This window comes from Dendronephthya gigantea, unplaced genomic scaffold, assembly GCF_004324835.1.
Source record: "Dendronephthya gigantea isolate DGI-Jeju-01 unplaced genomic scaffold, DenGig_1.0 000127F, whole genome shotgun sequence".
NCBI classification, from domain to species: Eukaryota; Metazoa; Cnidaria; class Anthozoa; order Malacalcyonacea; family Nephtheidae; genus Dendronephthya; species Dendronephthya gigantea.
In genome coordinates, this window is record NW_021163137.1 from 21,236 (window position 1) to 48,417 (window position 27,182).

At 35.8% G+C, this 27,182-nt stretch overlaps 5 protein-coding genes and 1 long non-coding RNA gene across 10 annotated transcripts; 2 read left to right on the top strand and 4 right to left on the bottom strand.

The window, feature by feature from the left end:
- Positions 1-1,212: 1,212 nt before the first annotated feature.
- Positions 1,213-5,538, bottom strand: LOC114535872 (KN motif and ankyrin repeat domain-containing protein 1-like). Its single transcript, XM_028557200.1, has 8 exons — positions 3,584-5,538; positions 3,229-3,313; positions 2,965-3,114; positions 2,605-2,637; positions 2,360-2,473; positions 1,994-2,098; positions 1,581-1,682; positions 1,213-1,480 (listed from the first exon to the last, which is right to left on the bottom strand). Exons 1-8 carry the CDS (start codon positions 5,536-5,538, stop codon positions 1,361-1,363), a joined length of 2,664 nt encoding a protein of 887 aa, XP_028413001.1. The 3' UTR covers positions 1,213-1,360.
- On the bottom strand, positions 5,491-13,195 carry LOC114535842 (FGGY carbohydrate kinase domain-containing protein-like). 3 transcript variants are annotated; one of them, XR_003688365.1, is made up of 18 exons: positions 12,897-13,195; positions 12,108-12,460; positions 11,822-11,883; positions 11,671-11,748; positions 11,457-11,588; positions 11,192-11,286; positions 10,843-10,950; positions 10,470-10,531; positions 9,994-10,144; positions 9,650-9,724; positions 9,281-9,401; positions 9,039-9,133; positions 8,885-8,946; positions 7,881-8,779; positions 7,346-7,475; positions 6,917-7,012; positions 6,689-6,821; positions 6,036-6,589 (listed from the first exon to the last, which is right to left on the bottom strand). XR_003688365.1 is itself a non-coding variant. In XM_028557154.1 (15 exons), the coding sequence occupies exons 1-15, from the start codon at positions 13,119-13,121 to the stop codon at positions 5,548-5,550; spliced, it is 1,695 nt and encodes a 564-aa protein (XP_028412955.1). In that variant the 5' UTR covers positions 13,122-13,195; the 3' UTR covers positions 5,491-5,547. The 3 variants fall into 3 exon arrangements, 1 of the variants encoding a protein (XP_028412955.1); XM_028557154.1 differs by lacking the exons at positions 6,036-6,589; positions 6,689-6,821; positions 6,917-7,012; positions 7,346-7,475 and adding an exon at positions 5,491-5,552 and having other exon boundaries at positions 8,709-8,779; XR_003688366.1 differs by lacking the exons at positions 6,036-6,589; positions 6,689-6,821; positions 6,917-7,012; positions 7,346-7,475 and adding an exon at positions 7,482-7,725.
- Positions 13,196-13,282: 87 nt separating this feature from the next.
- Positions 13,283-18,214, top strand: LOC114535843 (sphingomyelinase phosphodiesterase D-like). Of its 2 annotated transcripts, XM_028557155.1 has the most exons (8): positions 13,283-13,497; positions 14,135-14,372; positions 15,637-16,012; positions 16,161-16,466; positions 16,578-16,752; positions 17,008-17,102; positions 17,259-17,468; positions 17,866-18,214. In XM_028557155.1, the coding sequence occupies exons 2-8, from the start codon at positions 14,337-14,339 to the stop codon at positions 18,144-18,146; spliced, it is 1,479 nt and encodes a 492-aa protein (XP_028412956.1). In that variant the 5' UTR covers positions 13,283-13,497; positions 14,135-14,336; the 3' UTR covers positions 18,147-18,214. The 2 variants fall into 2 exon arrangements, with proteins under 2 accessions (XP_028412956.1, XP_028412957.1); XM_028557156.1 differs by lacking the exon at positions 14,135-14,372.
- Positions 18,215-18,791: 577 nt separating this feature from the next.
- Positions 18,792-22,088, top strand: LOC114535845 (acid sphingomyelinase-like phosphodiesterase 3a). 2 transcript variants are annotated; one of them, XM_028557158.1, is made up of 8 exons: positions 18,792-18,847; positions 19,038-19,173; positions 19,709-20,056; positions 20,181-20,489; positions 20,669-20,843; positions 21,054-21,148; positions 21,250-21,453; positions 21,626-22,088. In XM_028557158.1, exons 3-8 carry the CDS (start codon positions 19,720-19,722, stop codon positions 21,910-21,912), a joined length of 1,407 nt encoding a protein of 468 aa, XP_028412959.1. In that variant the 5' UTR covers positions 18,792-18,847; positions 19,038-19,173; positions 19,709-19,719; the 3' UTR covers positions 21,913-22,088. The 2 variants fall into 2 exon arrangements, with proteins under 2 accessions (XP_028412959.1, XP_028412958.1); XM_028557157.1 differs by lacking the exon at positions 18,792-18,847 and having other exon boundaries at positions 18,974-19,173.
- A 16-nt stretch (positions 22,089-22,104) lies between these two features.
- Positions 22,105-24,313, bottom strand: LOC114535846. The gene is made up of 3 exons (XM_028557159.1): positions 24,220-24,313; positions 23,245-23,448; positions 22,105-22,974 (listed from the first exon to the last, which is right to left on the bottom strand). The coding sequence occupies exons 1-3, from the start codon at positions 24,235-24,237 to the stop codon at positions 22,552-22,554; spliced, it is 645 nt and encodes a 214-aa protein (XP_028412960.1). The 5' UTR covers positions 24,238-24,313; the 3' UTR covers positions 22,105-22,551.
- Positions 24,314-25,159: 846 nt separating this feature from the next.
- LOC114535917 lies at positions 25,160-26,976 on the bottom strand. Its single transcript, XR_003688374.1, has 3 exons — positions 26,935-26,976; positions 26,535-26,636; positions 25,160-26,412 (listed from the first exon to the last, which is right to left on the bottom strand). It is a non-coding gene; the product is annotated as an uncharacterized LOC114535917 (long non-coding RNA).
- Positions 26,977-27,182: the final 206 nt, after the last annotated feature.

Consider the following 27,182-nt stretch of genomic DNA (forward strand, 5'->3'; position numbering starts at 1 on the left):
TGTCCAATTCTTTTCTGACTAATTTAGTTTTGAAAAACTATGAAAATTTGCGAAAAACCTCGTAAAACTCCACTCAAAGCTTCCTTGTTGAAACCTGCTTGCACAGCAAAAATTCAGGAAACTTCATTTAAATACCGGTATAAAACTGCTGAATCTGCTATATATGTCGTATATTACACCAAGTATCCTCGACATTTCCTGAATCAAAATGGCGTCGGTGTATTGCAAAACATGCAAATTCACTGATGTTTCGAAGATGAAATGCTCGAAAACTGCAGGTTTGTGAAGGTGAAAACAAGTGAATTTAGACTTTCTATAATTTATCCTAATTTTCTATCGTGTTTTCAAGTAGTGCCCGAAGGGGGGCAACGAAACTGAACGATAATCGGCCACAGAATACGGCCTAAATAAAGAAATTAAGAAAATGTTATTAAACGATTTCAAAATACTTCACGTAAGGCATAGTATAATGTCCCACATTGTTAAAAAATATAACAAATAAGATCTCTGTTGATTTCAAAGATAAATATTCCTAAGAACGATTTAAAGAACGATTTACACGCGGAAACGAAAGGCAATATTTTTATGTGAAAGTGGACATCGAGCTAGAACTAGCTGGCTTTCCTGCCCTTGTGTCTTGTGACTGCCCCCACCACCTGTCTTTGTCAATCATGAAGATGCTAATTAAATGACATGCCTTTTTTTTAACAATTCGTCCATTTCGTCTTTTTTACTGGCTACAATTAACAATAATAAATTGAAGATACACAGTCACAAAATTTCCGTTATCGTTCTTTCAGGAAACCTGGCTGTGCTGTGTCCCTGCTATATCAGCTTTTTGTCCTTGCAACCCAGGCCATGTACTACATTTCTTAACATCAAAATCTCAAGCGTTACAACTTAGTCGTCTTAAAACTATACAATCTCTCGCTTTCCAATATTTATTCCCCTTTCTGCATCAAACAGAACACTACCACGCCAAACAATAAAACAGTGTGCGGAAGAATGTACATAGTGTCTTGTTTGAGATTATCAATAATCGTATGATGATATTGACTTTTTTGCTCGTCTAAATTATTGCACTTAAGGATCGGAAGAACACGACCACATTCCAGATATACCCCCAGGATTTGACGAGCCTCAGCTGAGGTTGTGTTCGATTATGATTATATGAATAATATATATTTTGTAATACATATCATCCGGTTTACTTTATTTATTTTACCAGCTCCTAAATGAATCCTGGTAAAAAAGACAACAGATCAATGATAGATATTCTATATATTATTAAACTTCATTATACATAAATTTTTAAATAGATTGATCTGCCGTGACATAAAAGAACAAAATGTTAACATTTTTAGATTTTCATTAATTGATGAGATGTTGTGGAATTATATACTTCAATATGACTGTAGATCATCAGAGCAATATCTTTTCGATTATGTTCCATCGCAATCGAAAAAGAAGTACTACCATCCTAAAGAGTATAAAAGTGAATATGTTTCATTCAGTTTTACCGAGAAAACACAACTATTGTTTAAATTAAACAACACGGGTGTAGATAAATTCTGACTTACATGATCAGCAATACTTGCATCACAACCATCAACTTCTAACAATTTCTTCACAACTTTAGCATAACCGTGCTCACATGCGCACATTAGCGCTGTCGAACCATCCTTTCAAACATGTGAGATAGGTAAGAGATAGGTTTATTTGAAATTCATCCTTATCTTAAGCTATAGTGTGTGCAACGAAACAACGAGGATTGGGGGGTGGTTCATGTGATGACTATCAACTTTTTAGTGACTCTGAATATGACCAACAATTCAAATTTACCTGTCCCCTAAACGATAAACTATATAGGATTTTATTCCTTTCGATTTAACCTGATTAGTTGAGGTCTAGCGATAAAGCGATTCTAAGGCCCAGGAATGTGCTTAAGATTGAGCGAGGGGCGTGGCTATGCACTCACACTTTCCATACTTACCAAGTCTGCTGTGTTTATCGTCTTCGTTGCCCCACATTGGAGAAGGAGATCGACGGTCTCCACGTTCCCCATGCCAGCGGCTAACATCAGAGCTGTTTGACCAGTCTAATACGTGGAAGAAACAAAGAAATTTGTATCCAGCTAATTTTGTGGTTTGCTTCAGTTAATTTTATGATATGGTGTCCTTTTTATGCAAGCTTTATCAGCCTCTTGACGTCACACGTACATGCTATATACCATTGTTAAACCCATACGTTAAATATTTTAAAACTGAATAGCTAAATAATTTTCCAGGCAAAATTAGCCCAGTGGGTTAATAGAAAGATTAATTAATTAGAATCGTAACAGAGTTGATTTATTACGTACACTTTGAGCGACGCAATTTAGGTTTCCCTTTTCAAACAATCGCTTTAAGACAACTTTATCTTTGGAGTTGACAGCTTCCTTCAGTGAAGCTAGCATCACTGCAGAATAGCCGGCCTGTGGGAAAAAATAAAGGATTCAGGAACAGACTGTCAGTGTAACATTGTAGCAAAATGCAAGTGTTTTTAGTGATTGTACGAATTTGATATTATCACAATAGAGAACAGGCTTTTTCAAGCTATACGTACCTTGTTTGTGATAATCACATTGCATTGGTTTGTCTTAGTAACTCATTCACACAATCAAATTTCCGTATGTTACAACGTAATGCAACGCTGTGTTTCCCTAAATCAAATATATACGTATTGGCACGTTTCTTAATGTGTACTTGCATCGTTTTCCTCGCTAATTACTTGGCTAATTTTTTAGCAAGTCAGATTCAGAAGAAAAATGATTAATCTAAAGCGTATATTAGATCCGACAAACGCCTCCACGAATGCCTCGAGGACCTGGCATCACCTTTCAATACAATATTTACCAGGCCGACAAGCTAAAGCCAAGTATACAAACAATCGACACACTATATACAAACACGCTACAAAACGTACATGTTCATCTTGGGAGTTTATTATACCATCCAAAAGATAAGGCAAATGCTGTTGAAAAACTCTAATAAGATCCGTCAGAGACTCGTTGTCAAGCCTTTCATCTGTTACACAAGTAAACCAATAATCTTCAATGTTCTTTATGCACAGCAACTATACATGCAAAATGAAATAAAATCAATTTTTTGTTCACTTCAAACATGCGCCTGTGGATCAGTAGTAATAATATTTCATCTATTATTGAATGAATTGGAATGAAAGACTTACTAAATTCTCTTCGTCTAAGTTCTCGGTATTGCTTTGGAAATGTCTTTGAAGAAGTTTGCACGTGAAAAGAATGTCCTCCCGAGTACTAAATTAAAACTAAATTATAAATGTCTTGGCACTTGTTTCGAACTCTATAGACTGCTAGATAAATCGATTTCTGTGTATGATATAGTGATAATGATAATGATAATGTAATTATGTGAATGGTGATTACATACATATATAAATTAACAAATTGATGGAGAAGTGGAGAAAACATCTCCTGCATATACTTTCAAGTAAGGAATTTCAACATGTTGAAACTGAGTATAAAGAAACTCTTGCACGTAGATTTTTCAGTTCAATTGTTAAATACCTTTTTTGACTGGCTTTACACGTTTTTTCGCTTGTAAAATCCAGGATGAGTTCATCAGATTCAACTCTTTCATATTCATCACTGAACATTCTTTGTATTGGAGAGACATTTTCATTGAGTCCTGTCGTCAATTTCTCCTCCAAATTTGGCGTTTGTGGTGGTGAGAGCGGCTGTAACGATACATCCGTAAGAATCGGTGTTTCAAGGTCAGTCTGAACCGTATCTAAAACGCTGCCATTGCCAACACCAACAGTCCGTGTTTGCAGCGAAAAACACCTCTCACAATAACTATCAGTCAAGCAACATTCACCTACACCCACTGAGCTGGTCCTAGGTACAACATCTACATCTCCATCTCCATCTCCAACTGCTTTGTCAGACATTTTTGGGGAACAGTTTACACCTAGAGATCGAGATATTTTTAAGACACAATTTTGACAAGAAACATCCGTAATGCTTTGATCACCGCAGCCCACTGAACGGCTGGTTATACTTGTCTCTACAGCAACAGAAGATAAGGACTTGGATGTATAATACTCAAGAAGTAGCTGTCCTTCCACGTCGACCCAAGGTGACGTCTCTACTGCAATGCTTGAATTATTGGATTGCAGTATTTCATCTTCACATAAAGATTTCGGTGAATTACATTTGGAGCATTCACAATCTTCAGAATCATCAATCGAAGACATACCAACACCCACTGACACTAAATCAACATCCTCCTGTGCAGTTTGAATGCCAATAGAATGTTGTTTCTTGTTAGATCTATTTTCTATAGAGCTACATTGCGTAGCAACTGAAATAACGGTCGGGCAAGCAATGACACCAATACTGTCAGTGATAATCTGCACTCCACAGCTTTTATCGCATGTGAATACGGTATTTTGGACACTTGTATTTGTATAGCTAGGAATTTCTCTATCTTCTCCCGCACAAGAATCTTTCAAGCAATAGTTCATTTTCCCAACTCCAATAGATCTTGTTTCAAAAAGTGATGGACCAGAAGAAGAGTCTTTAGTCGTCACATCAGTTCTTTTAATCATTATGCCTGAGTTATCACGAGTGTTTATTTCAGTGGAAACATCATTCGTTGACACTGTTGCTTGCACTGAGGTGCTTTCATATTTGAAGGTTTTTGTTTGAGTGCAGCGATCTTGAAACACTTTAATATCATCATCTTGGATAGTCCTTGATTTACCACGACGTCCCTCGACAGTCCGAGGTACTTCGCTACAGTAACCAACGGCAGCACCTAAAGAATGTCCAAGCAATTTCGACTGAATTTCGTTGCATTTCTCACAGAGTATATCATGAATGGTATCGTCACCAACGCCAATATTTCTTGTTTTTCTATCCTGAGAACCACCAATCAAATCATCAATAGAAGATGATCGACTAGTATTACTACTCATTGTGCTACTTCGAGAGCGTGATTTTTTCAAATTAAGTCTATTTTCCAACTGAGCCACAAGTTGTCTCTTCTCCTCTTGCAGAATAGATATTTTCACTTGCAATAAAGGGATTTGCTTGGCTTCTTCTTCAAGTTTTCTTACTTTCTCTAAACTAGATCGCATCTGATCTCGAATTTTTGAAAGCACGGCTTTAGTTTCGGGTGGAACGTTCGAGTCCCAGAATGATGACGTGGATTTAATGCTTTCTTTAGAATCATACCGCCGTACTGGTCTTGCAACCAAAGAATCAAAACTTCCTCTCGGACATGTTAAACAAGAAAAATCCTGACTGGGACTTCGCGGTGACTCAATAACGCCATCTTGAGAACTGCGATCACTGCTGGTCTCAAAACCTGTATCTTCAGAGCATGTGCTTTTGTACGGACTTGACAAGTTTGGAGTTAAAACGTCTCCTGAAGTACCTGAGGAACTGCTAAGCCTCTTCTTTTCAGTTATTTGAAATGTCTCCGCATCAAAATCAAAGTATGTCTCCACGCCAGCCATTGCCAGTGTTCAACCTAAGAAATGAAATATTTCACGCATTGCTCAATATCTCTCAAAAATTCATTCAAGGAATCGACTAGAAGACGATAGACATGCAGAAAATCATATTGTAACAATATGTTGAGTTTATGACTTGGTGCATTGCGTGATTAGTTTGGTTCACTCGAAAAAATTAGGGCACTTTATCTGGTTATTGTGGAAATTATTGTAGATGGAAACTGCACAGCAGTCACCAGACTTCGTGAAAAATTTGTTTGTCAAAAACCCCATCAGGCATGTGGACAACTCATTACTTGAATAATGGGGGTGGTCGATAAGGTTTTACGGAAGTAAAGGTTGATGTTCTGTGAGTTTGGGATGTTTTTATAGGTAGGTTACTAATTTCCCAGTGACTTGGCCCCTTGAAGTTTTTTCACATGCGGTGTTAATAATATTAGAAGTTGGCAGTCTCCACGGATGTACATCTAGTATATACAATAAGTGAAACCACGGAAGACAAGCGAAACCGCATGCTCGCATATTGACCATATACTATGCTGTCTATGAAACAAATAATGGTTTTGATAATGAGTAATGGTCGTATGATGTACACGAATTTTGTGTTCACTAGAAGTAAAGTCTATACGCTGGGAATATATAACAGATAGGTTCAAAAAACAATTTCATTGTAAGTGTCTTAAGTCGCATTGCTGCATGTCTTCTACATAGTTTTCCTTTGCATTGACAAATATTGACCGCAAAACAATATTCTACAAAATGCTGCACTAGTGACAAGAATAATGGCATATTCATGATACTGAAGTGCCATGGTAACAAAAATCATGCGAATTATAATATAGGATTCAGAAATAACAAAATTTGGACGAAGGTGACAGACTAAAGTGACAGATGAGGTTCATAAATAATTCCGATTGTTGATATAACCATTCGTATTAAATCAGAAAGCCCCGTTTCCACTACGCAAGGCGAACTCATCTTCAAAGCTTTTTATGTCCTGTTCACGTATACGTTTGGCCTTTGACTGCACATACTTGAATTGATCAGTGGTTAACTGCAATCATTATAAACGGATAACTAATTTCCTGTTTCCTTTGGCTGTCTATATATATAGCTATAAAGTATAGATAGTTTAAATCTTATAAACACGAACCTTTGTAGCTAATTTCAAATTAAACTTCGACCTATAATGCGACGAATAATTGTCCGGTCCTGGTAAATCAATTTTATAACTACTGCGCAACTTCACCAAGTCAAGACATGTCTATTACCTGGTCGTGATATATCTATAAGTGGTAAAATAGATTTTATTTCCCGCGTTGAAGCATATCAGTATAGTGCAACACTGCAAGTTAATCGAATAAGAATGAAGTTTACTTACTGTTAAAAGGTTTAGAAACGTATCGTGATTGTGGCTATAATCAATGTACCATGTGAATGTGCATGAGTATAGTTGGTTTCATGTTTCATCTAATGCCTGGTCGGGGAAAATCGAAAAGTCTTCATCCGTCATTTCATATACCAAATATTAGACAAATAACAAACTTTCAAAATCTGAAATCTTCGTGTATAAAAACCATAACAATATGCACTTATTTTACATTCTCTATGGCGACCGCGTAGTAATTACATGAGCAAGGATTATCTTCTCTGTATGACTGTTTATCTACTTAGTACTTTAATACATTATCTCTGATATGTTCATAGCAGTTTACAGTCAATTAGTTTGAAATGATAAAACGCATGAGCGCTTTGGATTCTTTGATAAAACGTATTTCAATAATGCACATATATATACAAACGTGTTTACCTTTCTGTTTTATATACTTGAATGAAGCTCTGAAGGGTCTGAACATCATCGGCACATTAATTAAAAAGGGAGGAAAACATTCTGAATGACTACAGCACGTCGTCACGCAGATGTTTTTTACCTGAATGACCTGAATGAATAACGATATATAAACACTTGAACCTTTTTTTAAACTTAGTTTTAACAAAAGATGTCAAGCTATTTTACCAGCATCTTTTCACCTCGACTATAGTGAAGCGTGACAAATGAGTCAAAGCAGGAAACACAAGCTTACAAGATTCACAAGTTTCACAAGACGTCTGCTCATGAAATCGTTGCTAGACATGTCCTTTCATGCTTATCATGACGGCGTCAATACAAATGTGCTGATAATGTTCACCCTAGTTTTGAATACGTCAAGATCACCAAGAGGTGTTCATTCATAGCAAAAACAAGGTTCATGTAAGTATATGTGTTGTAGCGAGAAATCGCATGATTATAAACAGAGCAGCTGTAAAGCAGTAAGATAACGCAAATATATGACAATTCTACTTACTGATAGGAAAGAAACTGATAATGCATGTAGTTTGATCCACTAGAGAACTGCAAGTAACCAAGTCAGTTGTTTCATTGTTGATTGTTTCTGTGGAATCATTAGTTAACCAAGTGACATACGAGCCTGCGAACAGCTGTTAGGCTTTACAGAAGCTATTTATATCGGGTTTTATCAAGGGATTAAGGTCATATGGTTGAAATGTGGTTTCCATGAAAGAATGCATACAAAATAACTCATTAGTGTTCGAGTTTTCTCGAATCATCTAAATAACGAAGTTCTAGTTATATTGATATTCTGTCAAACTGTCATTCATTTGAAAAGTGGTTTCGATGAAAAATGCATGAAAATGGAACGCTCTGGTGTAGATTTTTGCTCGAAACGTCGAGGTTATCTTTACGATTTATTTATCATGTGGTTTATACATGTTATCAACATAACGTTTCAGGTGATGATAAATCTTACAAGACGTCATCGTTTTCAAGCTTTCTTTCATTATTAAAATTTATAATAACACCACCTCTCTATTATGACGTAAAAAGGATAAGTGTTTGTTCTTTCAAAGATTTAAACATTTCCTTTACGCACACGTATAAAAACGCTTCAGAGGCGCTTCGAATGGGAAGCGCTTAGCATCCTTAAATGTCAGAACTCATACTAATCCCACCTTTCGTATCCGAAAACGTAATAATATCATTCATAAAATATTTCGTCCAATAAGATGTTTGTTAATAAAATTCATTCTGATTCAATTTCTAATGTAGGACATGATAAACTCAGTTAACATAACGCAATAATCTTTTTGATAAATTAATCATAAATTATACGAACACATGATCCTACGGTAGTCGAGTTGATCTTGATACATCTTCTGGAATACTTGATATTTTTTCTCATAAAACCTGGAATAACAGAGGGGCGCTCCGAATAAGTTTTAAGAACTAATGATCACAAAATGTGAGATTAGCTTCCGATTATGTATATATTTTTAGATAAATTTCATTTACCTTTTTGTACTGGAATTCGGATGAAGAACATTACCAGCCGAGCTCATGCAGGCCATTGCATCCTAAAGTAAACAACTTATGTTATAAATAGATGAAGAAATGTACACGATCAATAATATGATCTTTTTATTCCAAGTTACAGAAATTAACGTACCTTCATTGTTTTAAAATCACCAGCAGCATACGCTGCCAAAATCGCAGAACCCACCAACACCGAATCTGTTTCACGTGGTAAAACGAGTGGAAGACCTTCAAAACATAAGAAATCGCATATGACATATAAAATAAGCGAGTTTACTATACAGCTGACATCATTTTGATCATTAATATCCTTATTACTCGTAAAATGTGTAAGAAAAACGTAAAGTAATTAATGTTCACTGCATGTGCGTTCACCTGTGACGTCAGCATGACATTGAACAAACAAAGGATTCTTGGAAAGTCCACCACAAATAAATATTGCTTTGATATTATGCCCACATGAATTTAAACGTTCTATAATTTGCCTCGTTCCACACTGGAAAAAACGTAGTGTAAAAGTTAGCCCTGATTTGACCTCGTATCACTGATAATTACAGATTACACAAACTGCAAACAAGAGCACACAGGTGTTTAGCGACAGTAAATTCTATCAGGCCTCTATCCACTGACTACTGTCGCAAGGAAAATCTCCGTAAACGCATGAAAAGTGCTTAAAAATTAAATATCTAAATCGAATTAAAACAAACTGAAATTTATCTTCAACAGTTACACTGTAATACGCACAGACAAAGCTTGTATTGTAGCCAAGTATAAAACTGCTAAACTTTTGAGATCATTTGTTAAAGTTAGCCCTGTCACCTAACAAAAAAGAAAAGTTCATTTTAGCATTTATATTAGCATAACATAGAAATCTCATAGTGCATTGTTATTCCGATAAAAACTCAAGTTCCCCAGGAACAAGCTGTGAAATTGTGGAAGTTGTATATTGAGGTTCCTCTTATCAAACTACGGGATCAAATGTCTCGACTTTGAAGTTCATGTTTACTGCGTCAAACAGTCGACTCGAATCATCCTTAATACGGTTACTACGTCTACACCTCAGCCTCTGCTAATGACGCTATACATACCATTCCTTTCAATGTTGGATCTGCAATTGGTGATCTGTTACCATGAAAGTCAGGATAGACGTGATAGTCATTAGTTAACAAAGCATAATGTTCCTGGTCCTGCGCAGATTCTTCCAGAATACTATATAACTTTTCGTACACCGTACACGCGCTTGAATATTTTGAGAAAAATAGCGATTTCAATTTATTATATCACAATATCGACTCGGGGATCACCTCTCCATTATGACCACGATTCTTTTCGAAATTTGTCAAAAGAATTTTTTTATGAAGCTCGGTTTACATAGAAAAATGTTCCGTGACAGGAATTTCCCAGTAAAACTTGAGAATGTGCGAGAAATATGTCATAGAAGATCACGCAATATCATCAGATTGGACCTGGTTAATATCTTATAATTTCCTGACTACTTGAAAACATTAAGACTTAACTAGGATCAAAACAATTTGTTTACAAAAACAAAGTCAAATCAGTTTACCTTTGTTTTGCTTTTTCTACAAGTTCGGTCCACGCAGGATGTGTTTCAAGAATATGATCGATCTACATGTAACAACTAATGATGAGGATTGGCTGCTTGGTTGGGGAATAATGTTGCTCAAATGAGTACAAATGTCCTCATATTGTCATATTGTTGTTTTTATCATTGCCCTGCCAAATACTACACAATTTGATATATATGAAAGTTTACACTGCCTCTCTCGAGCCCCTTCACTTCACAATGAACGTTTGACTAAGTCACGCCTTGATGCTTTCAGTAAACTTAATAACGTCTTAATGATTATAACTGTTTAATCTGTATACAGCTAGTACATGTATGCTGGGATATACCAGCCTTCTAGAACAGTACTTACCACTTTCCCAGTTGCACTTTGACCACCTTCGTTTAACCATAAATCTGGCACCATAGCTGAATAATATGGTCCCCATACTCCGTCTACAAACAAAGGTTGCTCGTCTATCTATAAATAGAAATAAAAGAAGATAAGTTTAAACTTATTCGGGCGAGTTATGATATTTAACACGTACAACCTGGATGCATGAGATTGTGATAAAAAAGATGAACTGCTGTGATAGAACAAATGGGTGATTTCAAAATGTTAATCTGTGTTCAATATGTCAGGGGCAGAGTTTCTACCGTCGAGATGATTTCTACCTGTTGAAACAAGACTTTGTTATAAGGTTGAAACCTAACATACATACTGCCATATGACAACTAGAAGTTCCAGAAATAATTGCTAATCTTGATGTGAGTGATTCGCATGACAGTTCCTTCTTGACAGCTGCACCAATTACCCCTAAAATATCAAGCAATAAATGTTAGCTATACCTACCAAAAAATGCTACCTAGCTTGGTAATAAGCCTATAAAACATGTGGAATAATGACATTTTCTCTATATAACAAGGAGGATTGCAGGCTCTGGTTATGAGATTGTGAATATAATTATTATTGAAATATAATTGTACCCAGTCCACCAGCGTGAGCATCGATTAATGAAGTAGCCACAGGTAACCCAGTTGGTAGATCAAGATCTTGAGCAGCTTGTACTGATAGTCCATGAGCAAGGGGTTTACCTGGCATAGAGACAGAATTGCCACCTATAACGACAAAAATTACAAAACAAAATAAATAAAGAAGCATGAAGCATTGAAGTCTTAACTCTTTTGTTTAACCTTTTACCTAATATTCTAAAATCATCTTCAACAAATTCCGATAGGCCTATACCACTCCAAAATGAAGGGATCCAACCTGAATTACCTGAAAGGTCATGTAGATGATTAAAATTGGGTGTCTATGCATGGAAATCACAAGCAAGAACAGAATTGTTTACCATTGATCTGTTGTGAAGAATGCCCCATGTAGTTAAACTTACAGACCAACGAGCATAAAGATCTAGAAGACAAGCAACAAAACAAATATGCCAGTCATTCTGAGTGTAAATATTGTTTCTACAAAGTGAATTTAAATATTTTGATGCATTGTACATGACCAAAAGATTTACAACCATGACATATAAAAACCATGTTTACCATAAATGCACTGAACATAAGCAAAGATTTGGAGATGTTTGTTCAGTATATGTAATATACTACAGATATAATAAATATCACATTTACCTGGTATAGGAACCAGTAGCTTTGAAAGTCAAAAATTCTGGTAGGTCAAAGAAGACAGAAATATCCTTCCATCTTTCTTCTTCTAAGTTTTTCTTACACCATAAAATTTTTGGCGCTTGCATCTCTGGAGAAATTTTGCCTCCAACAAATTTAAGTACATCATGTCCTGTAGTATTGATAATCTCAGCTTCTTTCACAGCTCGGTGATCAAGCCATAAAATAATATTTCTATTGGTTGCCTTGTTGGGTGTAATTGACACAGGATTGCCATGTTTGTCAAGAGCCACTAATGAACATGTTGCATCAAATCCGATACCACGAATGTTGCCTTTATTAACCTTGCTGCATGCTTTCTATTTAAAAAATAATCATTTATTTCTGTTAATAATGTCCAAAAAGCCTGAATCATTAAAAAGCTTGCTGGTTTATTGTGATCATGATTGGTTAATCTGATAGACTTATTGCATTTGATTAGTTCATGTTCGCTCAATGGTTTATCTGGTCTGAAAGATTTTTTAATATGGTGGTTACAAGGTTAGGTTTGGTTACAATCATTGACAGTAAGAATATCAGTCACTGTTGTGGTACCAAAACACCATGGGTTGTTAATACTAATCATATGATCAATGGTTACTATTTTATATGGTACCACATTATGACAGCTAGTAGTCTGTTACTAGTGATAATAGTCACGTCAATTAATGTCTAATTGACCATCGATGTCAATTTTAAATTTTAATCTGTTTGACTCGCAGTACATGTTCGTTTATTGATTTTGATGTGGCATACCCTTACTGCAGAACATAAACATTTCCAGATATTTTCAGATGATAGTTCGTACAACTCAGGCGAGGGTTGCCAAATGCTAATATCTTCTGAGGAATATTCAATAATGCGTCCTTCTCTATCAACTACCGCAGTCCGAACACTGCTTGTGCCAACGTCGACTGCAATATATAAATATGCGCCAGAATCAATGTCGGTATTATTACCCGCCATATAAATTGGTTGCATTATTGGAAATATTATTGCATTGTAATGTATTGTAACTGGATTCAATGGATTGTAAACATATTTTTAATTGCTTTTTCTTTTTGCTAATTATCCTTTATTATCCATTCTTACCAATGCTTGTTACCCTCTCTTCCCACTGAGTCTCTTCCACGTAAATGACCTCTCTTCCACGTAAAGTTACTCCGTTCCGCGTATTGACAAATTCTGCTCATTTTAGCATTTTTCTGGTTGTAGGTCAGGTGGTAGTAGGAACAAGGTTGCAAATTATACTGAATCTAGACTATCTAGTCTGCGGGATTCATTATTTAACTGCTTATTTGTAATTTGTAACTCTTAAAATCTGCTGTCGTTTCTTTGGACGCTCATGACCATGGGGGTAAGTTTAGTTGATATAGAAAGTATCTATTCCATTATTTCCATAATATGTGTAAACACGTTTTGAAACTTGTATCATTTTAACGATGAATTTTGATAGAACAGTAAGAACACCTAATGAATTTAGAAGTTTGGTGTTTGACTGAATAATGTTTCTTCATGCTGTCGTAATGAGGTTTTCATAATTCATACGCATTATTCAATAGAGGCGTCCTGAATATGCTGAGCGCTTTTATGAAAAACTTCTAACTTCCGGTAGTCGACTTGGGCAACTCTGCATGTTTCCTCAAAGGTAGCGTTGTGGTCAAATCTACTTGTCCTCCTGTCAGATATATATATTATAAAGCAAACATTCAAATCAGCCAAACGAAAGCCAGAAAGGAATGAAAGAACCTTTCACAATGCAATTAGTCGGGGCTTTTAGTATTGGTTAGATTTACAGAAGGCGCTATAACACGCGAGAAAGATCTCTTTCATAAGAACCATAAATACCCGGTTATAGAAAGTCACAATGAACCAATCAAATGCAATAACTCAGATTAACCAATCTAGCGCAATAGAGTGGTAGTATGGGGCCTTGGGGGAGATGAGGTCAGGGTTTATTAGGGTCCTCGTGAAGATGATACTTCCTGTTTAAGGGTTTTTAGTCTACTCCAGCTTTTCCCTGCCTCCATGAAGTACATGGCGTTCACAGTGAGACATGTGACTAGGCGCTTGGTTGCACCGCTCACTTTCAAATAATACGACAACGGCCGAACACGGCAGCGCTTTGAACAGACGTGTCTTATCATTTACTTACGAACTGTGTGTGATCAAATATAACATCTCAGGACAGTAAGAATGGCTGACAACTTTGATTATAATGTCATGGGAAAGGTACTGTATCAACATATTGTATATATCTAAAAATTGAAGTAAACTATTTGTGTGACCGTCACTAAATGAATAAACTTAATTAAATACTTTCATACTGAAATTATACTAGTACAAGCTGACGCTGTAGGAAAGACGCTTTCATCTTCCTAGAAGCCTGCAACATAAAATATATATGTTTCAGCTAGAGATGATGATGCAGAATTATCATTTAATATTATCTACCTAGGTGGGTAAATATGTCTCCAGCTTCGATAATGCATTAAGAGTTCACTTCAGCTAATATATAAAGAACTGAATGCAAGGACTTCTGAAGATTGAAAGTGTGGGTTTATTTGCCGAAACGTGCTTTAATGCATGGCGTGGTATTCTGTAGTATACTGTCATATAGTATACTACACATGGTACTGACAATTCTGTGACAATTCTTCTGCGGGTTTTCGTCAAAACACAGTTCTCGGCATACCACAATAGTCAACAAGCATCAGGGTTCGCTTCAGTTACCGTATTTACATACGCACATATCACAATGAAAGGATCTTAGTACTTGGTAAGATGTTATTAAAATACGACATCCGCCTGTTTGACTATATTTCTATATCGTATGCCAATATAGTATGCGCACAGTTAATTTTGATGTACAACACATTTTTAACGACTGTACGCGTATATTCTTATACCTTGATGGCTCGACAAGTCGCGTTTGTTAAATAATAGTATGTACGTAGGACATGTCATAAGAGACAAGATATTGAGGCTATTCCGCATCCAGTACTGACACTGTCACTGTCACTGGTCATGCCGTCATGGTGGCAAATGCTGGTTTCGAAATCAGAGCCGTTGCAAGACTGCTTAATTAATTGGTGGGGGGTAGCCTGCAGTGCAGACGCTTCGAAATACAAAGGAACACAGAAGCGTCTTCACCGCAGGCTAGGGGGGAGGCTGTATTTTTATATATTTATTATGTTCATACATGCATATTGAGGTACAAAAGAAATCAGTCGGGCAAAAGACGAATGTATGAATATACATCCCCCCCCCCGACATCGAAATGAACTCATATAAAAGCGAGTTTAACCCTAAAAGTATGATACTGCATGATTGGTTTAATTAACATGATCTGCTAAATGAAAAACTTCTGAGGATAGAGATACCATAAAACAACTTAACCGATGTCATGTCCGTTAACCGATGTTCGGTGCAAACAAGGTCGAACATTAAAAGTCTTAAAGTTTCACAGGAAGAAAATTTCTCTGACATTTTTTAGACAAGTGCCAATCGCAAATGTTCTCGCGGAAATGTCTTGGTGTTCATATTATTTGCTCTGTTGATTGGGGTGGTAATTTTCATCGCTCTAACATACGCCTTCAAATGGCAATGCGATGATGATGAAAACGAGCACACATCTCAAACAAATAACCCCTTATCGTTCCTCCTGTTCTCTGATATCCACCTTGATCCATGGTACAAAGCTATGGCTGGAGACAAGTACTGTAGGAATACGAGTATACAAAGCGCTTACAATGCTTCGTATGGAAGACCGGGTTGTGATTCACCTTTGAAGTTACTTAATGAAGTATTGAATGGCATGAAGAGTGTTCGAGCAAAAAATATAACAAAAATGGACTTTGTTATGCTATCAGGTAGGTGTCTCAGGTACGTTTTCAATCCTGTTCTCCCATAATCAAGGATAGTGAAAAGTTCGAAACTATCTCATATAGGCTAATAAACTTGCTTGTATGTCGCTCTAAATATAAAAGTACGGCAATTTTTGCAAATATGTTGCTTCAGGTGACACGTGTGCTCATGGAATCACAACAAACAGGAGGAAAAACGCGCTTGGGATTATGAAGATAACATCACAAGCAGTCAAATTAGCATTTCCGGACATTCCTTATTTTCCAAGTATTGGTAACAATGATCTTCCAGGACATTATGTAATGCCTACTGAGAATGATACGTGGTATTCTGATCTCCTGGAAATCTGGAAAGACGGCATATTGTGTACAAACTGTACAAGGTCGTATCCAACGACGTCTTTGGATGAACTGCAGAAGACATTTTTATATGGAGGGTATTACAAGGTGTCGATTGCAGGTTTGTAAAATACAAAACTCTGCCGTGTGCATGTTTTTTTCTTCTATTTTGTTTATTCGTGACATATACCATAACGTCTTTCCATCACTTTTGTCATGTCGATATATTTAGATGGGAGCATGACATTACTTGTTCTGAACTCCATGTATTGGACTAAAAGTACCTGGATATCAGCTGATTATTTCCAAGAGAGAGCAAACAAACAAATAGCATGGTTAAAAGAACAGTTGGAATTAGCGAATTCGACGGGGAAAAAAGTTATTATTACGAGCCATATACCCCCTGGGTACGTTATTAGCTTTATCAGTTAGACTGTGCTTTGTCATAGCAAATAATGTAATACCAAAGAGCTTTAATGTGGAAGACGAATATTGATTATAAGTTGATCGATAGTCTTCGAATTGCGATACCCATGTTGGCGTTGAAACGACGTTTACTTGAATTAAATTTGCCAGCTAGGGAATGGCTTCAAAATGTAGCTACAAAGTCTTCATGCTTGTGCCAAGAACTACTTTGTAATCATCTGTAATTTGTCCATTAGGATAGATACCTTCGCCGAAAAGACTCTGTGGTTAAGTAATTTTACTGAATTATACATGGATCTCGTTGCAAACAAGTTTAGTGAAGTTGTGGCAGGTTCGTAATAAAGAGATATAATGTAATGAAATCCCGTTAACTTATAGTTGCCAAGTTTTTATATGAGGTAGCATTTTTAAAGTAGCATTTTTAAAGTAGCAAAATTATGCGTTAAAAAGATCACGTTGTCTCATGTTAATATACTTTTATTTTTAGGTCAAATCTATGCCCATTTCCACAAAGACAGTTTCCGTTTTCTCCAAGCAGACAAGAAAAACGATTCATTGTCATCGTACATTCTGCTAATGCCGTCTGTATCTGTTGTGTATAAAAATAATCCTAATTTCCGCATCGTTCATCTGGACCCAGACCGTCAAGCAATCACTGATTACGAACAATTTTACATGAATCTTGTTATTATAACAGGTGAGATTATACTATGCTTGAGATTTGTTACAACACTTAAAAAATAACGAGCTCAACGTGCATGATTTTCCGAAAATTTACGATATCTGAAATAATGATTATATCATATCTCGGGAGACAAGCCGCGCAAAAAAGACCCTGGGTGCGATGTTGGACAAGCCGTAGCACAATGTTGACTTGTAGAGTCCGGGGAGCCATTCATTGAGTGATTGACGCCTATACACAGAACTATATATAGCGTAGCGTAGATTTCTTAAAAATTGTACAAATTCACCAGTTGTCCAAGACCAGTTCAGTGTCGGTAGTATTCGTGAAGGCAATCAGAAGAGATTAGTGTGTATATAAAACATGAAAATCCAACCTGAGAGTTCTTTTTTATATACCGTTATTTCTGCAGAATTTAACAACCCGATATGGCAACTAGACTACAAATTTTCAACACGATATCCACCAACTGGAGATGATGACAAAGTTATCAATGGCAAAAGAATAAAGCATCTTAGTGATAATCTTATCAGCCAAACAAACGATAGTTTCTTCATTGGTTTTATCAGTTCACGACAAGTTCGCTATCAACCTGATTCTTTTTCTCGATTCAAATATTATTGCGCGGTGACATATTACAGTCAGAAAGATTATGATGCGTGCAACACGAAGTATCCTGTACAGGGCGGATAATAGTGCCATGTTTTTTCAATTAGCTACTTTGATTTAATAAATGCACCCTAGCTCTCAACAACTCTCAACAACTGAATACATTTTGTCGCTTTCGTATTTATATCATGCATTCCTCCTAGCAACATTAGGAAGTTGATTTATTTCACAGCCAACTCGATATAGACAAGGATAAGCGATAAGCCTATCTGTTTGTATAGCTCATCTGCGATGCATGAAAAACTGAGAAATATCTCATGCGATAGAAAAGATAACTTGTGATGGATAAAGTGTACTTCGACAGGCCGGATTACCATTCTTATGACGGCATATTTACTGCATGTCGACGATATAAATATAACTATAAGTGTTGGTAGCTTATTTCAAGCTTAAATTAGGCCAGTGCGTTGAGCCAGGGTTGAGCTAGCTCCTGCGTACGTTCATATATAATGTAGTGACTTCTTCTTTATTTGTACACGATTGTTTACCTGTTTCACTTTAATATCGTACGTATAACGTATTATTACACACACAATAAACGATATGATTTCAAACAATGAGAGATTTATTATGTCCAACACCTCATGCAGCCCCTCACTATAAGTAAGAAATTTTAAAATGAATTGCAGTGGGATAGATGTGGCATCCCATGCGAGTGTAGGCCGAAGTCCTCAGCCTAGGAGGTTGGAAAGGTTCAATTTCTCCCTTGTTTGGTCTTGAATATGGTAATTATTATACGAATCTCTGTTTTGAAGGGAAGATTTCGCCAAATTATTTTGAAAAAGCTTTTAAATTACCTCAAATTTTCGACAAACGACTGTTGCATATGTTCAACAGGTGGCTGTATTTTTTTCCCATTATATCTTTGTTTAAAACATGACGGCCCTAGGTGAAATTATATTGAATAAATCACAGGAACAGCCCTTGTGGCCGAAGAGTAACCGTAACAAAAAAGAGTAACTATAATAAGGAGTTGAAAGGAAATGCTGCGACGATGTAATTCGTGCACTGACTAAAGTCCAGTTGCTGATTTCTTGGTATTTATACTTTGGTACGTACAATTAACTGTCTGAGATGTCGATATATTTGATCATTTTACCTGAATGATCTTGCAATTATTATCCGTCGTAGTAATTTTTTTTTGAAAGTGAGATATTTTTTTCTTCTAAATTACAAGTTGTTATTTCACTAAGTTAATTAAACTTACAATCGTCTCTTGCTGTGACGAAACTTAAACTGTAACATTTGCGAATTCCGCGTTGTCGTTAGTCGAAAAATTATACCGCAGTAAAAATTTCAAATTCAAAGTAAAGAATATTTTACAATTCATATCTGGCAATTACTTTAAATATGTAGATATATCCAAATGTGAACTTTAAATTTTATTTATTTTGGCTAAATACGCAACTGAACGGGAACCTGCTCCATGCATGAACAGGTCATATATAGTAGTTGTGATTAGTTGTGACTAGATGTGATTAGTTGTGACTAGCTATGATTAGTTGTGACTAGTTGTGCATGTGAACTGAGACATTGGGGCCGAAGCCCAAACTCTGCATTAATGATTGGTTTATATTTTTATGCAGATATTTGATAAATGATTTTCAACGCTGGACTCCTAATTATCTTAACTCTATCAGAGTATGGAAAGAGTTTGAAAAGTTACGAACAAGACACCAGTAAAGTACATTTCACTTCAAATGCAAACAAGTCTGAAACATTCCTATTGTTCACTGATGTTCACTTAGATTTAATGTATAAGAAGACTGGAGATAAAAGTCAATTCTGTAGAAATAAAAACACTAAAAGTTCTCACAAGGCAGATTATGGTAGCCTTGGCAGGATTGGATGTGATGCGCCATTGAATTTGCTTCGAAGTGTACTGTACGCTATGAAACAAAAAACAAAAAGTCCAGAGTTCATTTTGATGCCAGGTGAAAGATTTTACATGAAGCTAGGAGGAAGAATATGTTGGTTTAAATATTTAGCTAGAAGACAGGAAAGAAAAGGAATAACTGCCAGGCACTGCTTTCTTCTAAGAATACAATTTCTATGCAGGCGATGCTACTCCTCATCATTTGGGAAGAAAGGACAGAAGAAAGCAGGTTTTGAAAATAATAAAGAAGTTATGGAGTGAAGTGAACTCAGTATTTCCCGATATTCCTTATTTTCCAGTCATTGGTAATAATGATATACCAGGTGACTATATAATGCCTGGCGAGAACGATACATGGTATTCTGATGTACTGAATATCTGGAAAGACGGCATATTGTGTACAAACTGTAACATGAAATATCAGACGACATCTTTGGATCAACTACGAAAGACATTCTCTTATGGAGGGTATTACAAGGTGTCCACATCAGGTTTGTCGTTTCGTATGCAGTTTTAGCAAGAACAGGTGAAATTTTCCTATTTAATTCATAGCCATAAGAGTCTTCGCTATATCTATTCTATATACTTCTCTTGCAACACTACGGGTTTCTACTATAGGAGAAAATTTTGCATCAACTTTATTGATTGTTTTTTTTGGCATTTTTGACAGATGGAAAGATGAACTTGCTGGTTCTAAACACAATGTACTGGACAAAAAGTGCTTGGAAACCAAAGAATTACTTTGTAAACAGGGCAAATACACAGATGAAGTGGTTAGAAGGGCAGTTAAATATTGCTAGGAAAACAAAAAAGAAAGTTATTATAAGCAGCCATATTTCTCTCGGGTATGTGAAGTTTAAAGATATCCTTGTCTAACGTGTTTGGAAAACAGATTTTATGATAAGTTTTAGTCTGCTAGCTTATTCAAAATAACGCTTAAAATTTATAAATTGTGCATACGCGTTTTCAAGAACGATTAACATAATAGCAATTTTTAGCATAATCGCTGTCGAAGGTACCCACATGTACGCTACGTGCCTATTTTTATAATTAAGGATGGATATCTATGTTCATATGTCCACTTGGATGAGCAATTTCACTGATCTATATATCAACCTGGTTGTGAATGAATTTAACGACGTTGTTGCAGGTGAGGGAATCAATTGAGAATATAAGCTGGCTATATTTCCTCCTGGATTCGTATAAAATAGGTTCGCCTGCACAATATTTAGAAATTTGTTTCTTTTTCAGGGCAAATCTTCTCTCACTTTCACCGCGATAGTTTCCGTTTGCTCAGCGATAAGAAGAAAGATTCTTCGCATCGGAAATTCTCTTATGTTCTACTAATGCCATCTGTTTCACCTTCATACAGAAATTACCCGGCATTTCGTATTGTTAATCTTGACCCGTCTCTCCAGGCAATTACGGATTACGAACAATACTACTTGAATATAGGTACAGGTTCTGACACTATCCCATGCCCCATGGCCATGTCAAATGACATTTCCTATTTTTTCACATAGAGTACAATTGAGTTGCTGTTCCATTCCATGCGCTGCCCATGTATTTTTCTACCAAAGACATACTTCGATATTAACTTCTTAATTCTTCTTAATACCCTCTTTAGACATTAAAAATCCAGTATGGCAACTAGACTACAAATTTTCAACACGATATCCACCAACTGGAGATGATGACAAAGTTATCAATGGCAAAAGAATAAAGCATCTTAGTGATAATCTTATCAGCCAAAGAGACTATAGTTTCTTCAATAGTTTTATCAGTTCACGACAAGTTCGTCATAAACCTGATTCTTATTCTCGATCTCTTTTTTATTGTGCAATCACTTGCATAAGAAAAAAAGAATTTGACGCATGTCGGAAAAAATATCCAGAAGATAACTTTGATAAATAAAAAAGTAGTGAAAACCTTTTGAAATGGTTCGATAAGATCCAATCGCGCATACAGTAAGATCTTTCAAAATCATCAAATTAATTGGAGAAAGAGAACAATCCTTTAGGATATAATTTCTAGTATATAATTTCTATTTCTGCAACGTGACAAATAGCAATATTAGTGAAATGAAGGCTGAAGCCATTTAAGTGGTTAAATATAATTATAATGATAATAATATCAAGATGCTCAAATCACCTAAAGTGTTTTTTAGTGGGGTCCTGCATGATACAATCATATTACTAATATAATAATTTAAACGTAACTTCTATCATGTACAGTTCAAAGTAATTTTAAAATACCACGTAGCAACATATAAAAATGTTCTACGTTTTCTAATAATCATATATAGACATAGACATGCACATGCATTGAAAAGGACAACGACGTGGACATGGACATAGACAAACAACAACGTATTAGACATGCAATTAACAATAGCATATATCATACCCGATAAGGTGACTTTCACACTAGATTTAACTAAATACCAAAACGTCTGCTAGATATATTTGACGTACGAATCTTCAATCGCTTGTATCCTGGTGATATATCATTTTTTCAATTTATGTAACAATTCCTTTCTAGCTTCGGTTAAAGTTATTCTGCAATAGCCTTAAAAGCTGCACCTGCAATAGCTCCGACTGGACCCATGGTCAGTATACTTATCCCTTTATCTATAACGAAGATCGCAACATTTTTAAAAATATCCCAGGATTTCTTTACAACTCTTTGAAACCACGCCCGCCAACTTTCCTCAGTTACTGTGACTTCTATCGACCCTGCAACCACCTGAACAACGATTTTGTTTTGCCGAGCACCAGACCAGAATTTCAAAGAGAAATGTTCGGCATAAACTGTTATTTCCATGTTCTTACGAAACCACTCTTCTTTTGCGTCTGTGACAGTAAGACGCGCCATTTGCATGGCATGTCTGCATTCCTTGCAACCATGTGTGCAATGATCGACGTAGCCATTTATTATCTGGTGTGTTAGGGCTGGTTTACCCTCGATTTCAAGTGTCTAGGAACATAATGAAAGTTTTTGTTATGGAATGATGATATTTTTTTCATTCGTTTTTGGTTCAAGAGACGCGATCTTAGTACAAAAAATAAAGACGAACGTAGAGAACCAGCATCCAAAGAAAAGAAAGTAAGGTTACAAAACTAGAACAATCCAATGTGGAAGATTGTTATCGATGCCTACGAGGTTTTCAGGGAAATTAAATGGTAATAAAATATCTTATTTATCACGATCGCTGTTATAAAAAAATGGAAAAACCTTTCACTCTACCTTAGAGCATTGTTGGACCTCAATGTTCACTGGAAATGAAGATAGCCGGCCTCTATCTCTAAAATCTTTTTCTGAGTCTGCAATCGCTTTCGCGAGCGCCCTATCTTCATCAAACTGACTTGAGAAATCGTTTTTTTCAACTGACTCCGTGTCATATAAAGACATTTGCATAGCAAAAGCCAAAGCAAAATCTTCTTCCTCGCTCTAAAATTAACAATGATGATATGTTGAACAGCAGACATCGAAAGTCTAACTGCAAGATCTCAATATCATGATATATACTAATATAACCCCCGCGTCCCGGTGTTAATATAATATAGTTATATTCGTAAACCTCATGAGAGAATCATTGATGTTTCTTATAATTACCAGTTAACAAATAAAGACCACCCTTTTAACATCTTAAAGTTAAGTAGCTAATCAAATTTTGGGACTGAAATGACGACAAACATATAAAATGCGAAAATTAGTTGATATATAAAATCAACAAAGCGTTTGTTTGAATTAATCTTGTTTTGCTTGGGATCATTTGACCCTGTTCATTTGATGCTACTATAGTATTGTGATCAGACTATAAACGTCAATATTAACTTGATAACTTCAAGATAACAAGATTTACGAACAGTTACTGCATGGTTTTACGAAATTTTGCTGGCTCCGGAAGAACCTTTCGCAAACCGTGGGGATAAGGGGACGATTGCATGAAAGCCGGATAGTGATTTATTTTTCAATCGTTTTAAAATCGCCCGTTGTTGGGTATAACTTTGATTAAATCTTAGTATTCCTAAATTGAGGACCTCTTTAAAAATTGTTGGTCCCAAAGATCAAATTTTATTGCCTTTCAAACATTTCGAAAGAATCACTATCCGGTGCCGGTGGATAGGGCTATATTGCCAGTAAATATATCGCCGGTGGACAGCACTATCCAATAAATCAAAACTATGGAGTTGCCAACAAAAACATTTCATAAATTACCTGTTGTTTACTAGCCATTTGAGAGCATAAAAATTTGATCAGACACGCAAGTTGACGAAGCCGAAGGAAGAGACGTCTCTTCGACGTTGTCGATATAAAATGATACGTATCACAGAAGGGAAAGTACCTAAGGCGCTCAACAGGAAATAACGTTTTCGTTTTTGATTTCTATTTCTAACATAGAGTAACAATAATGCTTTCTCATCATACTATTAAGCTTTAGTTATTTTCCACTTTTTAATTTAATTTTTCTAAGAGATCAAAAATATAGCTATAAGTTGGGAATGGCAGATGGGAAATTCCCACAATCTAGATAACAATGAATCTAGATTCTGACTAGACAATGAGATGCAAATGAGTCGCCAAAAGCATAAATAAGAAGAAAGTATAATTTATTTACAAAATTTGTCCGTGGGTAGGAATACAGCATTGTATTGTCAAAATGTTTAACAAGGGTCCTCTTTGATTTACATCCTTGCAGACCGAAAGTGCCTTTTAAACTGGCTTACGAATGGTTAAAAAAAGGTGCAGTGAAACCAAGTATATATAATTGCTGACATGCAGGTAAAATAAGCCACCCCAGCTCCACATATTCAGAGAATTTAAACAAGGGGCTTGATGTATATACTCTAGGTTGAAAATGCATTTTAGCATCTTGAAAACGAAGCAAAAAATGTTTGCTGTATAGGTTAATTTACCCAGTAATTCAAAAATCTAGCGTCAAATGTGGTATAACAACTGCTTAAAATACACAAAACCCTTCTCGACGTTCCGACCTGAGGGCCTTCGTATTCGCAATTAGCAGAACCTCTGCAGAGTTTGTCAGTCTGCGGCACCGCTGACCAGTACACCGCATACCAAGCCACTTGAAAGGCTGGTACCATATGGCTTGCCTTGCTGGCTTGCAGCTATAGCTATTAGCTAATATATTTTAAAGAATTTCATAGTTTATCATTGATGTAGGATAAATATCTACAGTATATAATTCTGAAACCTTTATAGTTACAATAAAATTACAGTATTTATATTACACACCACCGCTGTTTTCAGTATTTTATGCCAATACCGTTTATGCCGTAGTTTTAAAATTATTATTCTAAATAAATACTTGAATGATATTACTGCATTATAGCTAATAGTAATAAACTAGAATATTATAGGCTTGGTTATATCGAGCAGGAGCTGGTTGTATAAAAAAGTAGTTAACGTTTAACTATTATAGTTAGTGGCAGAATAGGCCAATCAGAATCGTGTATTTTCTAGTTAACTACGATTTAACTACTTCAAATGTAGTTAAGAGTTTTATACAACCGGCCCCATGCAGGTTCAAAAATCTGATTCCAATTATACCCAGAAAAGTGCATCTCATTTTTTGAATGGCAATTCGGAGTTCCGGCATGAATTTTAAATGGCAGTCTGCTGTTCACAACAAGTCATGATTGGGAGTAATATTCAGAGCAATTTTCTTGTTTTTGATCTTAGGCTTAACTATAGCTTCACATAGTCGTAGCAAAATGAATGATTGAGAGAGATGAACAATGTGACTTGCATATTTTACACGTTATTCATCAGCTGCCATTTCATCCAGGCAGCCATAGGAACAGCTATAATTTAGATGTGAATTAGCCAGTCTAAAGTTGGCCTTTTGAGGAAAAAAGCCACAAAAATATGCAGGATGTAGCAAATTAGGAAACAGAAACACCTGACTGGATGATAGCATATACTTTAGCTATGTACTTTTCATACGTTTTATAAGTTATTTGTAGGTTTTGTATCATGCACCAAGCATTTCAACCAATACGTTTAAATTGATTCATTTGTATTACAACGTAATAAATGCTAATACATCCAGTTATACAGTGGCGGTCAAAACTGCTCAAATGGCGTTATAAATCTTGGTTTCTAGGATTCTGAAATGTGGTAATAATCACAACTATAAGCGATTGTAATTGACCGACATTGTAAATGTTTTAACTCAATGGGAAAGTCTTATTATGATGCAATTGTGTGCAAAGAATTAACGCTCGATCTCGTAACACTCGGAGTTTGCATGGTAGTGAGGCAGTTCTCAACTTGAGAACATCAACGATGTTTTTCAAAATGGATAACATCTCCTTTGGATGATATTAATATCAACGCATTATGTGTACAGACTTCTTGATGTAGATTTCTAAACTTGTGCTGGACCGGGCACTATAAAAATAAGTCACATGGTGAAGCCTATATATAGGCAACTGCATAAATATATTCTACTGCATGCTTTCCTTATATTTTATAATAAATTTTGGGATGACGTGATCTAAACTTTTACTTACATTTCTGCCCTGATGTGGGCGATAATTCTGTACCGTTTGCGTCAGTCACTTTTACGACGTATTTGCTGTTTACATATGTCGTACTTTTTGGTTTGGAAAAATCTACAAAAGTTTGATTTTTTAAAGGAAAACTGTATCTTGATAATAGAAAGTGTGCTAGTTTTAAAATTGTACGCCTAAATTTAGCCGTTAGAGTCTATAGTGACGAACTAAATATAAAAGAATAACGGCTATAGTATTCTGATAAAACATTATTATTATTATTATTATTATTATTATTATAGGAATAAAGGCATATTGCTTTTGTTCATTCAAATGGCTTCGGTGCTGTTCTGTAGAGCTCGACGACACAATAGGGGACACCGAAGTTCATTAGAACTTCATTGCAGTTCATACGCACCTGATAACACAATACGTGGTGTAATTGTCGTATTAGATATACTGTTTCAGATTCTTCAACCTTTATTTCCTTTTCCTCAGGTTCCTCGTGATTTTCTTCGACCATGTTCGTTTCCTCATTTAAATACTCATGCTCAGATGTGACTGAACTACGCGAGTTTTTTGACGTTTTTAAATCCTGTTCATGTAAGCTGTTCGCTTTTATTGATTTATCTCGTTGTTCTGACCATTCTTTGATCTCATAAAGAC